Genomic DNA, 15,576 nt, shown 5'->3' on the forward strand with positions numbered 1-15,576 from the left:
AAATAAAGTGTGTAAGGTTCACTGCTCTCTTTATGATGTTTTAGAGACCCTCCATTCACACTTGCTCATTTCTGACGGGAACCACAGCGAGCTTTTTACCTTTTGGATAATCACTTGGAAAGCGCTGAGTGAATACACAATTTCAAGTTTCATTTCTCTGAGACACTTGTTTAGAAGGCGTCGCTTATATTGCAATTATACACAACTGTCTGGTGTGCTGGGAAATTGCCACAACCACCCTCACACATACCAGAATCCGCTGCTATTGGCCGACGGGTGAAACCGGTTATTCCGAAGCGCAAAATAGAGTATATGTTTATCAATCCACAAACTGCTTTAGTTGCCCTAAAGTCTATGTGAACTCAAGGCTCCTCAGAGCGGAGATTTGTTTATTAGCAGCTCCCAAAGGACAGTAAATTGTTTCTGTTGTCTCCAAGTGCAGGATGGGTAAACAATCAAATGGTCATTTATATAATTTCCCTCATATTTCAAATGCTTTGGGTTGCTTTATAGCTCACAGATGTTTCTTAGTCTTAAAACTGTTCCGGTTTTCCCCAAACATAAACAGTTATCTCAACTTTAGGACAGTGTTGTGTGGTTCCTGTTTGACTGTGCCGGTGTAACCTTGAGAGGACCAGCCTGGTGTATTTTTAACTGTTAAATCAATATTGACCCTCTCCAGCTCGGCCATTACCGCAGTCTGGGCTCATCATTTTGATAGGGGTGGGAAACGCAGTCCTCTCCTCTCCCATCCCCCCCACATACTCTGCATTCCTCCAGAACAAACGCTCACTTGTTGCTTTAGTGCCTTAGATCAACAGTTGCTGAAGTCGGACACTTTGGACAAAAAGAACCGGCATGAAACATTGACAGTGCTACTGTCCTGTCCTATACAGTGACTTTACAGTCCATTATAATGATTAGAAATGTTTGAAGTCAAAGGAAAAAAATCTATCTGTCTATCTGTCTGTCTGTATAATAAGGTCAGTAGAATTTTTATCACACCATTGATGTAAGATCAAAGTCCCCTAATTTTTTATTGTAATGGACAAAGGGAAGCCACTTAATTTCCAGTACTTGGCAAATTTGTTAAAAATGGCTTGGAAAGCTCTCAAATTGTGGCTGTGGAGTTTGTGGAGGGTCCAAGCTGCCCTCGCAGTGGGGTGCGGGCCGAGTCTATGAGTGGGATTAGACCCCTCTTCATCCCCAGTGGCACCACATTGTGCTCCATCCTGCTGTGCATGGGGGGCTTCCTCTGTTCAGCTAAAACTGATTTTCTGGCCCCCGTTGTGAGGTGATTTGTGGGCTGGTGACCCACACCGTTTGCCCTGTGAACGTCGACCTTCAAGCACATGTGTATGGTCCACATGCACCATACACATCTGCTGCTTTGATCCAGTAGAAATTTCAGATTTTTATAGATATTTAGAGTAGTTCTAGGAAACATAGCTCAACCCTTCATTCATTCAGAGTAAATGATGATTATTTGCAGCACAGCTGTTTTTATGTCGTGAGTCATGAGAGTGAGTGCTTTACATTTAAAGTGAGTCATATCTGCATTTTAAGTGTTTGGCTGCATAAATCTTTCAGTATTCTCAATGTGTCATTGGTATCGGATGACTTTATAGCTTGACTGAACGGTGAAAGGTGAGCAAAATGGTAATTTTCACAGTATTCCTGTGCTGTGTTTGGTAATGTGTAACTTGTTGGGTGCTGAGAGCTTCTCACCAGGTGTTTCACAGCACCATCATTTGTCAGACGTCACTGTGAGTAATTCCTGGTATCGAGCCATGGATGTTTTTAGGATTACGGTTTCTTTCTTTCCCATGTGATACTCTCTAACTTTCACACTTATGTTGCATCCATTTTATCCATGTTATATAAAACAATAAGAAATACAACTTCTCTTTGTCCCGCTGTGAAGTTTTATGGGAAAATGGCCATGCAACAGGGCCTCTGAGAAAACCAATATGCTGTTTCAGAGATCATCCTTTGTGAAATTCCAGCCTAAATTTAGCCGCCCAGTCTCATTTCAGTGGCTTGTTCTGGCATTTTAATACAGCTGTGATCCAGCTGTACTCTTGGTAAATGGCCGATCTCCTCTAATATGGTGTAGCCACCAGTCAGTTCTCTAATAAAGAGTTCGCTTTGAAGATATTCTTGTTCAAAGGCACTCGTAAATTAGTCCAGATCATCTTTGAAGATCACATTACACTTTCTTGTTTCATTAAAAGTAGAGTTAGGGCTAAGAATCTTGTTTAGAAGATGTTCCATTCTGTATACATACACATACAACAGTTTAAAACATTAATCCAACTCTTTTGTTCAATTTCAAGACTTCAGTGCTTATCTATAGTGGAGCTCGTTCAGAATGTGGGCATGGAGTAGAGATTACAGCCTGTGAGGAGAGTTGAATGTAGGGCAAGGTGACATATTCATTCCTACCCTGAGCAAAACACAGAGAATAATAGATAAGACACAAGTGTGCGTTTTCAGGGCTGGCTGTACCAGTGTACATGTGTGGGCTGCGGATAGCTGTTTATTGCCTATTCTGTGCTGATTTGTGGAGTTTTAACAGTTAGCCACCCTGAAACCAGATTTGTAGGCTGATTTATTTTTTATTTTTTTTCTTTCTTTCATGTTCTGGTCCTGAATTGAGTTTTGTTGCCCACTCGTTACGCTCTTTATTTTTCAAGTTTCAGATTTACAGTGAATTATTTTTTTCTTATTGTGGATAGGACAGGATTCCTGATGAAATTGTTAAACTAATTGGCCCTTATGATATAACAGGCATTAATTTATACCATCTTAGTAGAATTATTTTATTTTATAACTTTTATTTTATTTAGATCACAGCAAAGATTTTGCTATTTAAGAGCATAATTTTTGACCCATTTTTTCCGTATCTCATTCCACCTAAATTTAATACTTGATGGCCCTCATGATGTATCAGGCATTCATTTGTATCATCTTCATAACTGTATCTGTAAAATTATGGAATGATATCTGCTCCTGCCTGAGCTTGTTTATTTTATTTTATTTTAGGCATTGCATTCAAATACAGCAATTATTTAGCCATTTTAAGAGCACGATTTTTGACCCATTTTTCCGCCTCCATTGACTTCCTCATCTTAACTATGTAAATTTCTCTTCAACTATTCATCTCAAAATTAATAATTCCTTATTCAAAAAGTCTACACAATTTAAGGAATGAAAAACACACTGAAAACTAAAACCAGTAGTCTCCAGGCTAAATGCATTTTTGTAGTTTATGGGTTTATGCATTTGTATTTCTTAAAACAGAAGCTCCAGAGAGAAGTAACCGCTGATCCTGTGAGGTGTTCAAATTAATCCTTAAACATAAGGAGCTCTGGAATGAGGAAAGTTTACAACAGGAAGTCAAGTTTGGCGAGAACTGTAACCTAGTCAAACATAGGGCACAAAAGAATGTTAAACAATTGTTGAGAATCTGAAATGATAATGTTGGTCAGTGGTAACAAGACACCACACCTGAGGGTCCCAGTAGCTTTGTCTTTTATCTCCAAACCAACCTAGCAAATATGGTCTACAGATTAACTTTAATACTATGCAACCCCCAATCAAGCCCTCCGCTCTGGATTAGCAGCTTCAATCCAAGATGGCAAATTTATCCTGTAGATTAGATTAAAGTGGCCCTGGATTAAAATAGTCTGGAAAGCGGTAGATTTAATGTGCCCCTCAACTCCTTACCCTCAATAACGTCAGGATTGGATTATTCTCCTCCGCTCTCCTAAACAAGCGCACACACATAGTGAGGGGTTCTAGCGTAGCTTTGCAAGACCATATAGGCCAGTCCACTTGATCTGACTCAAATCCTGTTTTCGAGCAATGGGTTCCTGGTACAAGATGAGTGGCTGAAGATAAATTGGCCCCTCTTTTGCATCTGAGGCCTGAGCCCTGGAAAGCCCATCAAAGAGACACAGCTTCATGTTGAGAGGGGAAACCCTGTCCAAGGCTTATCCTTGGCCGAGCAATGGTTGTCTGGTTTTTCTCACAAACTTTATGGCTAATTGCACCATTGGTGTTGAGACAGAATGAAATATGTGTTTCTCAGAAGAAGAAAATGCATACAAGTTTGGAACGTCATAAGGGGAGTAAATGATGTCAGAAATTTCATTTTTGGGTGAACTATCACTTTAAATGCATTGATGTTCGCACACAAATATAGTGCACATTTAGGTAATAGACACATAACAGAAATGACATTTAATATCCTTGTCCAGCTTTCTAGCCAAATCTGGTACAGTGCATAAAAAAGCTGGATGAATACAGCAAGATGCAAATAAAATTTCAAAAATGTGCATATGGAACATGTTAAAAACACATTTACTCAGTTAAATTAAGAAATATGAATTCGAATTTGTAAGATGATCTATTATTATGACCTTCCAGAACTGTCGTTCCAGATATAAATCGCCAATTGATAGCAAACACAAGGTTCATATACACTGTAAACATTTTTTCTGTACAGTCTAAACCTCAAGCAATTTTACTTAAAATAATTCTTGCATTTTAAAATCATTAAATTTAAAAATGACAAAAATAAGAAAAAATCCACAGTGGTTACCTTAATTCTAAAATTAAATCACTTTCATTTCTATTTGGTGTACATTTCTCAGATTTTTGAATTGCGTTTTGCATAATTCAGCATATATCTGCAATTTAACTCAATACATAGTTATTGACATTAAGCTTGACTTTTTAACAGTATGTTATAATATATAATGTACATTATGTGCCATTTTTAGAGGATGAAACAAGTAATTTGTTTGGTATCTTATTTGGAATATGATTTTCTGCAGATTACGAAAATTAGGACCTCTGTGAAGCTTTTTTTTGTATTTTAGTTATTGACTTCAAACTTGACTTTACAACCATATATACATTATGCCATTTTTCAAGGATGAAGCATGCAAACTGTTTAGTATCTTGTTGAATAGGATTTTTTTTTTTTTTGGCAGATTTCTATAGATTATGGTAATTAGGACTTCTGTGATACTTTTTTTTACTCTGCTTGACTTTTGATAAACCCCAGCCTCCTTCCTTTTTTCTGTTCTCTACCTTCGGGATGTCAGGTTTGGCCGGCCTGAGATGAGCTGGTCGTGGGAATCCACGTGGAGAGCTCTGGACTCTCTGTGTTCTGGTCATCGTTGCTCTGTGGGAGATTTGCAGTCATGTTGAATGCAGCATAGCTGGAATGCTGGGGTTCAGTTCTCCTCATAAACGTGGGGAACAGGAGGGAGTGGTGGCTGTCTTTTTTTCCCGCTCTCTGAGTGATCGACAGCTGTGTGGACGAATGAAAGAAACAAGCACATTCCTGTCTCCACCGAAGCTCCTGATTTATATGCAGCAGGAATCTTTGGAGGATAAATACTTGGAATATTTAATAGGAGTGAAGAAATTATGGTTTGCCAAAATGAATGGATTTAGCAAATAACGTTTTCCTGTTTCACAATCGGCTATCCTTCAGTCCCTCGATAAGTGATTCAAAATCTCAAAGTGGAGTTTGTAAGGCTCCTCAGCAATCAAGACATATCTGTGCCCTGATTACTAATGACCCTTGATGAATAATGTGACCGTACCATGACATTGATGCAAGACAATGTTAATTTTCACACAGCTTTTTGTTTTAGGCATAGTTTTTGGGTTTTGACAAAAACATCCTTTAAATTTAGTACATATGATAATCATGTCTTATGCATTTATTTTAGTCAGTTTTATTGTACTTTTAGTCAATAAAAATAACTTTTTAACATGTAAGAGTGCAAAATTAGAACAAATATTTAAACATTTATGTGTGTGTATATATTTTTTTTATATATTATTATGTATTTTATAAATAACCTGACTAGCATGTTCAAGTGCTGGTGTATTTGCATAATTTTGTGATGATGTACTAGCATGTACGTTTTGTAAGTACATTTATGTTTGTGTATATATCTGATTAATCTCTTATATGATCAATTTGGGTTAATTAACCTGCTAGTAAAGCACTTCAGTTTACCGGTTATTATTGACTGTTTATCTTTAGCTCATGCAGCTCAAGTAGGTCAGTTCTTGACATTATTTTTTCTTTATATTTTTGTCAAAAGAATCATATATATTTGATCATGATGCACATTTTTCGACTTGTCTTCATTATCCTTAACAGAATCATCAGTAATTTTCTTGACGAGATTAAGGGTGATTTATTTGCCAATTAATTTCCGAGATATTTCATTTACAATGGCGAATGGTCTACCTGCAGAGCATTCTTAAAGTCCTGTTTGACCTCCGAGGCATGTCTATGCGAGTATGTGTGTGTGCATACAAGGGGCTCCTTTAAACGTTGGCCCTTTGTGTGCAGTCATGGGAAAGAGTGGATGAAAGGTGGATCAGCAGGGTACTTTGAGGCAGGGGGAGATGCTAAATGCAAAAGGCCCCTTTACCGTGGAGCATGTAATATCCTGATCCCCGGAGCTTCGCTGTCACAGGGGAGGACCTGGCCCACCTACTTCAACAGAAAGTGCCCCGGGGTGGGCCATAAGCGCTGAGGAACGCATTCGACCATCCACCCTGGCAGCTCTGGTCAAAAGGGCATGTTAAAGGCTAAGAAGTCAGATTTTTACCAAGTCTTTTGGCTTTAAGACATAAAGGAGGCACGCAACCAAAGATGTTGATCACAAATTACTGACTCCTACACTCTGGTTTAAATGCTGTTGACCCCTGATCAGATGATGCAGGCTATTACCATAATGAGTCTTCTTGCTAGTCTTTTCTCAATGCTATAATAGCGTATCTTAAAATCTTTTGTGAAGTGGGTTTCACTTTAAAGACTATAAGCTCTTTATCATTTGATTGGGCCTCAGCAGGCTCACTTGTGACAGTTTAAGTGATTTTACACTGGACCTGGACTAGAAAGCCCTGCCAGCCATCTCTCATATTCTGAAACTTTATTATTACATTGTTCTCACAATGATTGAGCAGGGTTATGGTCACAAGAATGTTTCAAATTCATATTCTCTTTGTCTATTTTTTTTTAGTTCATTTCAGCAGAAACCACTCATTCTTGAGAAGTTGATTAAAATTGCAATGCACATTTTTTACAATTATTGTTATTATCATTAGATTATCAGTATTGGTTAATACATTATTATTATTTTTAATATGGATTTTTAACATTTTAAAATTTGCATGCACATTTAGATTATTGATTATTGTTTGATTATTTTCAAATTATATTATATTAATTATATTATATTATATTATATTATATTATATTATATTATATTATATTATATTATATTATATTATATTACATTATATTATATTATATTATATTATTATACTTTAATTGTAAAAATAATTGTTAAAAATGCATTTAAACATTTGGATTTCATTTGACGTAATTTAATAATCAGTTTTTATTACAAAAGAAAAAAGAAAAAGTGTTACATTTAATTTTTAGCAAACCTCAAAATAATAGTATTTGCTTCTTTATACTGTATATTATAATGTTGTAATGTCTAAATGCAATTGTAGATTTTTAAAACAATCAATTTCAGTTTTTAATGATTTTTTTTTCATTTAGGCAATTTTTGTAAAAAAAAAACAACAACAATTTTAACAGTAAAAGAAGGTAAAAATGCTACAGTAAAAACCTGTTAACTGGATAACAGTATGCAAAATATAACTTATTGCATTTACAGTAAAATACTGTTAAAATTTTGAAGGTTTTATGGAAGTGCAAAAGGAAAAGTTGTTGTTTGGTTTACAGTGTGTAAATATAAGGTGAAATTAACAGTGTTAAATTGATTTTTTTTAAAGTTTACATTTGATGTTTATTCATTGACATAACTATGTATAGCTAAAGTTCTGGCAACCACAGCTGCCAATAAATGTCAGATTTTTTATTTATTTTTATTTTTAATTTTAATATCAACCATTCATCGGTTATTGGCCATAAAATTAAAATAATTATCAGTAACAGCCAGAATTTTTATTTTTAATTTTCAGCACATGCCTAATTATAAAATGTCCATGCTATTCATTATTTACTTCTTATTAGGCTTCCTAGTAGGTTTTAAAGAACATCGTCTTCTCAGGAAGTATTCTTGGCTGCTGTACTTATTTGGTAGTTGTTATGTGTGTTCATTTGTTTACATGTGTGGCCCCTCTTTTCCCACTCCTACACTTGACTAGGCCTCGCCATCCTGGAATGCTGGGTTTCCATGACGCAAACCAATGTGTCCAGCGTGGGTTTGCAGGGCAGTTTTATTCTGGGAAACAAACGTTGCACAGGTCTTAACCAAGGTGTTTAGATCCAGAAAAACATTCCTAACTTCCCCCTTCCTTCGCTCGTCTGTGCCCTGTAGGGTCCACAATCCCATCTTTCGCTTCTGAAAGCCTTCCAGATTTATTGTTCCATAAATGCCTCATGCCACAGGCCCCAAAGAAGACAGCCCTACTGTTTGCAAATGGCCTCCGGAGACAAAAGAAAGGTTCCCCTAATCAGAAGGGCTTTTCTTGTCCCGCTGAAAGCTCGCTCTTGGTTAAACAAGATTTCTCGTCATCATCGGTGAGGGGTCTTTTCCCTGCAATATCATTCTGTTGGTGAGTGATCGTGTTTGGCCCCGGTGAGAACAAACTCAGTGCTATTGTAACCATCCCCAAACAGGGAGGCACAGGGTTAAAATCATCAACTTCCCATCCTTCCCACTGTTCCAGCGCTCAGTTGTGCTAATTGGTTGTTTTTTAGGACCGGCCCAAACGAGCAGGGAGCCATTTAAAGTGTTTGATGGCCCTGGTTCTTGATGGCCTCTATTCTCTCTGTTCAGCCACACCGAGCAGAACTGAACCCCCCGTCCTTTCGGGATGCGTGACCGTGTGTGCATGTGAATGGGAGCGCTGTGTGGGGATGGGGCCGTGCTTTGTGTTTGTGTTATTGTCATTCAAAATGAAATGTCTTTAAAAGAGGGTTTTTAATTTGACCCCCACCAATTAAGAGATTTAGGCTTGGGCTGGCTGGCGGTCACCTTTGACCCACCTGCATATTATACTCTGCGTCTTCACATCATGGTGTGAAATCCTCTTGTGCTCCTTCTGTTTCTCCGTATATATCTCCCTGTCCGCTCTCATTCTCTCTTCACAAGATTGTTTCTCTTGATAGTTCAATAAAAAAGCTCGTTGACAAACCGATGGTGGATTTCTTTTGGTAAATGTCCTTAGTCTGACACACAAGCCTAACATAGCAAGGAACCTTCTGGGTCACACATTTTGCAGACTAGTAGAGCTGTTACAGCATTGTGGTGATTATGATTAAGATTATACTTAGTATACTTATGTGCACCAGGGTGGAAGCACACTTCATTTTCCAGAATTCAATGCTTGTGTTAAATTTCTCTGAATCTCTGACTTGAAATGAGGTAAATTCAGCTTTCTGTCATTTTAATTCAATTTCCTGAGGTCAAAATAATCGAAACTTATTAAATTCCAAAAATGTCTTCAGACATTTTCAGTATAAATATTATTGTTCCTCAGATACACACATAAAACAGTCTCTATAGAGACCTCATTGACTCATTGAACTGTAGATGATTTAACTAGGAAAGCATGGTGACTTCAGCATCACCAGAATAACCGCTCTCCTACAGCTCGGAGTAAGACATATAGCAGAACACATCATGCACACCCCCACATGCAATAACCTCATCAGATGTGTAATAGCACTCACGGCGAGGGGTCTTTGGGTCAGAAGCGCAGTGTTGGCCTCTCTCAAACAGGAGGGGAGCCAGTGAAGATTGGCTGCAGAAGATTGAAACAAAAGCTTAGTTCAGTTCTCATAAGAGAGCACCAGGTTATCTCATCAGGAAGTGGTTATGCATGACACATGATGAAGATGAATGAGTGGTAAAGCTACAGGACAGTGGCAGACCTGCTGTTCATGCTGGTAAGAGCAGCAGGGGTGAATGTCAGTGCTATGTAGATATGTCACTTTATGAGCTTGGCATATTGACTCATGCAGTGGGTAGTTATTTAGCATAGTGGTTTTCAAACGCTTTGATGCCAAAGACAGCCCAAAATTAAATATATTGATAGCTAAACTTTATTTAATTTAATTTATTTATTTATTTATTTATTTAATTTTGTTTTTTTTTTTTTTTTTTTTTTTTTTTTTTTTTTTTTTTTTTTTTTTTTAGATTTTGAGCAGTTTATAAAACCCCGGATTCAGCTTTTTTTTTTAACACTTCTTAGTGTGTCACTTTCATGGTTCACATTTACAGTATGAGGATTGAGGAAGAAAAAAAATTATAACTATCCTAATAACTAATGTTAGGAAATTAACTATTTCAGGTTTTTTTTTTGTATTCTCTTTTCTGTAGCAGATTTAGATTTTTTACGTTTATTCTTCAGTCTTTCACAATGTATATTATCATGTTGTGATGCCTAACCTGACTTTTTTTAGTTTATTTATTTTAGTTGTTTTTTTTTATGATGTTGTAGAAATAGCAGATATTACTGACCATGTAATGGTTATTGGCTGTAACAGGAAAATTATCATCCCTTATTTAAATAGCAGTGCATCACTAATGTATGATGATAAAATTGTTTTCCTGTGACTCCCCTTGCATAACTATAATGTGGTCAGACAGTGTTGGCCCTCTGAGGCCAGAAAGCAGCTGTCATTTCCATGGTAGTCACCATCCACAGCAGCATTAGTTCCACCACGGGCTCTTTTTGTTGCTTTACGGAAAAGAGATGGAGCGAAAAAAGAGGGTAGAGGGGGTAAAGTCTCCCTGATCCCCTTTTCCATGTGCCGGGTAATCCAGAGGCCACCGTCAGCACAAATGTGGCTTTGATAGCCGGGAGAGGGTGCGACTGAACACGGTGCCCCTGAATGTGTTTATGGGTAAGCGAGTGTGTGGGTTTGTGTTTGTGTGTTGTTGCAAATCTAGGGGGAAACGGGTCAAAAGAAGCTGTATGGAAAGAAGGCCCCATGTGGGAAGTTCAGTTTGAATGTGTCTGGAAAGTAGACAGTTTGGTTGTCCTGTGAGTGCTTGGTCTGACCAGACAGCAGGCCAAAATTACATAATAAAAGCAGATGAATCAGAAATGGTTATATTTCAAGCCCTGACTCAGTCTGAGGAAATTAAATTTGGTGACACTGATGTAGTGATCAGACAGGTTCATGCTATTGTGTTGATGCAGACCGCAGGTTCCTAATCTAAACAAAAGATTCATTCAGAATGAGTTTAAGCTCTTCCTCCGTCAGGTCATGTTAAGTGTTTGATGACGTGTTTTTTGGCATCAGGTGTGAAAATGGCACATGATAATGATTCTTATGTTACTTAAGCTGAACTTAGATGTCTGGTATTTGCACTTGTATTTGTTTGTCTAGTGTGTCCTTTCAGAACATTTCATTTGCTAAAAATTATTATCGCTCATATTTAAAAGTTATGAATTTGAACAAATAGTAACACTTTAGGAAACACATTCACTATTAACTAAGAGTTTCCCTCAATTTAGCTAAAATATTGTTCGTAAGTAGGGGGTTAAAGAGATAGCTCACCAAAAAAATAAATTTCTGTCATCATTTACTCTCATGTCATGCCAAACCTGTATGAATTTCTTTCTTCTGTTGAGCACAAAAGAATATATTTTGAAGAATGTTGGCAATCAAACAGTTGCTGATAGCCATTGACTTACATAATATTTGTTTTTCACTACTATGTAAGTCAGTAGCTACTAGCAACTGTTTAGTTGCCAACATTTTTCAAAATATCTTCTTTTGTGTTCAACAGAAGAAAGAAACTCATACAGGTTTGGCATGACATGAGAGTAAATGATGACAGAAATTTTATTTTTTGGTGAGCTATCCCTTTGATGACAGAAATCACATTTGATGGATTTAAAATATGGTCCCTTTGATGGATTTAAAATATGGTCATGAAGAATAAGGCATTAATATGTGTTTTTATAAGTACTGATAAACAGCCAATATGCTTGTAATATGCATGCTTATAAACAACTAGTTGATAGTGAATAGTGTTCCCTAATCTAAAGTAGCACCGAGCAAACTTTAAAGGTGTAGTTCACCCAAAAATGAAAATCCTGTCGTTAATTACTCACCCTTGTTTCGTTCCAAACCCGTAAGACCTTCTTTCATCTTCGGAACACAAATTAAGATATTTTTGATGAATTCCGAGAGCTCTCTGACCCTGCTATAGACAGCAAGGATACTACAATAGTCAAGGTCCAGAAACCTAGCAAGGACATCATTAAAATAATCCATGAGACAACCGTATTTTTACAAAGATACTTTTTGTGTGCAAAGAAAATAAAAATAACGACTTTATTCAGCAATTCGTCTCCTCCGCGTCACCCTGGCGGATTTTGGAGAGCATCCACTGAACCTAAACAACGTATGCTGTTGTGTGTCAGCTGCGCCACGCAGATACATTGTTTTCATTCAGATCAAAACGTAAACCACGTATCCATGTGATGCTGCTGACACAAAACAGCATACGTTGTTTACATTCAGTGGATACTCTCCAAAATTCCTCTCCAATATTAAACTATAGTTTGTAATTGTTCTACACCATTTATGCTTGCAGACATGACCAATGCCACAAATTGTGTGAATAAAAAAAAGTAAAAGTTTAATGTGATTTTTGTTTTGTTTTTCCTGACTCTAGCGCTTCCCTCTGTGTGTTTCAGATCACCAGGACTGTCTGCACAAAGTGGTTCATGAGCGTCTAGGAGAGCTGTTGCGTGTATTAAAAGCTGTGATTTCCAAACATCACTCCCTGAATTCAGTGGAGATCCTCAGTGCGGCCGGGACCCTCATCGCAAAGGTCAAAGGTAAAGCATTGTCTCACTCTCTGGCTTTGACTTTAATATGACACAGTTTAGAAGAATGAGGGAAAGACACTTATTTACTTGAAATCTTGTTCCTCAAACTCCCTCTCACAAGCCTCCCACCCTCGATTTGCATTCCAGATTAAATCAAAATTGTTATTCGTAATGATAAACCCAAAATTATAAGCGATAATTTTCAAGCAATGTGCACAAAGCTCTCTGAGATGCATGCAAAAATCAGATCTTTCAAAAAAGAGACATTGTTTCTCAAGCTTCCCACAGGGCTGACATTGGAAATGCAGAACAATGCATGTCTGCAAGTGTGTTTGTGTGTGTGTGTGTGTGTGGGGGGGGCAAACACTTGCATGGAGTACAATGTCTTTGTCAGAGTAGAGGAATCCCATTTCACTTGGTTTGACGGTGAGAGATTAGCATCTCCATGCATGGCGATGCTTCACTTGGCTTGTGGACAAGAATCTCAGAAGTATCTGCATAGCATCTAAGTCTTAGAAGCTACTTAGTTGGATATTTTATTATCTAAATCAAAGACACTTTAAGTGTTGCTAAAGTGTGCAAGTACTTTTTGGGCGTATGCATATGTGTCAGTTTTAATTTCATAGACAAATATTCATTTAACCACATTTTGTGGTATGTGTAGCGTCAGAGATGTCAATATTTTCAGTGTTGAATTGGCTGCAGGTTCTCACTTGTTAACACAAACAGAAGCAGGACTTGGTAAATGACGGGTCTGGGTTTATTATGTGGTCACTTTACTTGCGCTCTGCAATGTTATTGGGAACTGAAGCTAAATGCCTAGCTTTGTTTTGACAGTTGGGCTCATAGCGGGTCATGTGATGTTTCTGTATAAACATCTCCAAACCTTTTGGTTTCCTCTTTCTAAATAGTTATGTTGCTAAGCGTACCTTTTGGTTTCCTCTTTCTGTGCAGCTAGAGAGTTTTCTCTGTGTAATTGAATTCATTTCACTTACATTTTGTTGGTTCTAGCATAAGCAAATTTTTGTATGTGTGTCATAGTGTGTAAAATTTGCAATATCATTATATTGGCAGCATCTTAAACTTTAGATATTTATGAATGTATAGGAATAAAATATCATTATCAGAATATTAAATTAATAGACTTACATAGATTTTACTGATGAAATTTCAGTTTATTGTAAGTATAATAAATTATAAGAATTAAAACATGTATTATATTATATTGTATTATATTATATTATATTATATTATATTATATTATATTATATTATATTATATTATATTTATATTTATTTTTTTTTTATTTATATATATTTTGTGTTTTTTAAGTGCCATTTTGTGTCTGTGTTTTTCTGTTATAGGTTTTCTAAAATTTTTTGTGAAATGAAAATGTTGTGGAAGTTTGTTTTTGAAAATCCTGTCAATTATGTTATGTTATATGTTATATGTTATATGTTATGTTATGTTATGTTATGTTATGTTATGTTATGTTATGTTATGTTATGTTATGTTATGTTATGTTATGTTATGTTATGTTATGTTATGTTATGTTATGTTATGTTATGTTAATGTTATTTTTTATGTTATTTTTTTTTTTTTTTTTTTTATTTTTTTTTTTGTTGTATTGTACCGATCGTTCGGCCAGAGATCGGAATCGGACGATTTTCCTCATGATTGGCACGGATCAGTGACCAGCCGATCACTCTCACTTCTTTCCGATTTCGAGCCGATCCGTTTTGTATACTGTATGTTACCAGTGGCACAGGCAATAACATCACATACTCTCAACAACTCTCACACACACATCTCATTCGCTCCGGTTAAATGGTGCTTGTATTGCGCATTATATTAGTCATTCCCGCTCGCTCACCACCACTGATCTATATTAGTGGAGCGCACAAGTCTCAAACAGCTTGTGAGCCAGCCCACAAATACCAAAATGAGTGGCTAACTGCGTTAAAACGTTCAAATACATACAAAATTGTGTCAAAATGCCCGTCTTGGCAAGTATGCAGTTAAACACAGTCAGTTTTGGAACGTTAAATAGTTGAGAAAGAGAATGCATGTTGTGTAACAGTATATTGGGTGCGTGGATAGACTCTTAAAGGGACCGCAGTCCAATATTCCTGCTGCTGTCTGTCATGCTAATCAAAGAACAAAAGACAAAGAAAATCACTTTCTGCTCTTGAATACATTTTATAACTTTAATGGTAAGCATTAATTTGTATTTAATTTTTACAATGAAGACTACAGAAGTTGCCTTTGATAAAAATTTACATTTGATCACTTTAATTTCTGTATTATTTCTTACCTGAATAAAAACTTACTTAACCTGAAAAACTTTGTTTCATAGCTCTCTTTATTCTATTGCATTTATTTGTGCTTTTGTTTGCATTTTTTTTTATTTGTTATTATTTTATTACTTCCTTTTTACTTGTGTTTTTTTATGAAACTTTGCGTTGAAGAAAAGTAGATTTTTGTTTGTATATGCTGTCAATTATATCTCTTAGGAAGAAAAATCGGTATCGGCAGATCACACTAACAAAAAATCGGAAATCGGAATTGGCCAAGAAAATTGCAATCGGTGCATCTCTAATTAAATTGTACTTTTGTACACATTGACATTGTATGTTTCTGTTTATTCATATGTACAAAAAAAAAAAAATTCTAAATCAGTGCACAAATCCAGCTTCTACCACTAGA

The 15,576-nt window shown here is 36.4% G+C and overlaps 1 protein-coding gene across 2 annotated transcripts in view; it reads left to right on the forward strand.

The window, feature by feature from the left end:
* Positions 1–15,576, forward strand: part of LOC109050313 (rho GTPase-activating protein 29-like) — a 39,005-nt gene that overhangs the window by 6,987 nt on the left and 16,442 nt on the right. For both annotated transcript variants that reach the window (XM_042752248.1, XM_042752249.1), the window contains exon 3: positions 12,736–12,879. In XM_042752248.1, coding sequence (XP_042608182.1) covers positions 12,736–12,879 — 144 coding nt within the window. The remainder of the gene's footprint in view (positions 1–12,735; positions 12,880–15,576) is intronic.

This window comes from Cyprinus carpio, chromosome B24 (genome assembly GCF_018340385.1).
Source record: "Cyprinus carpio isolate SPL01 chromosome B24, ASM1834038v1, whole genome shotgun sequence".
Taxonomy (NCBI): Eukaryota; Metazoa; Chordata; class Actinopteri; order Cypriniformes; family Cyprinidae; genus Cyprinus; species Cyprinus carpio.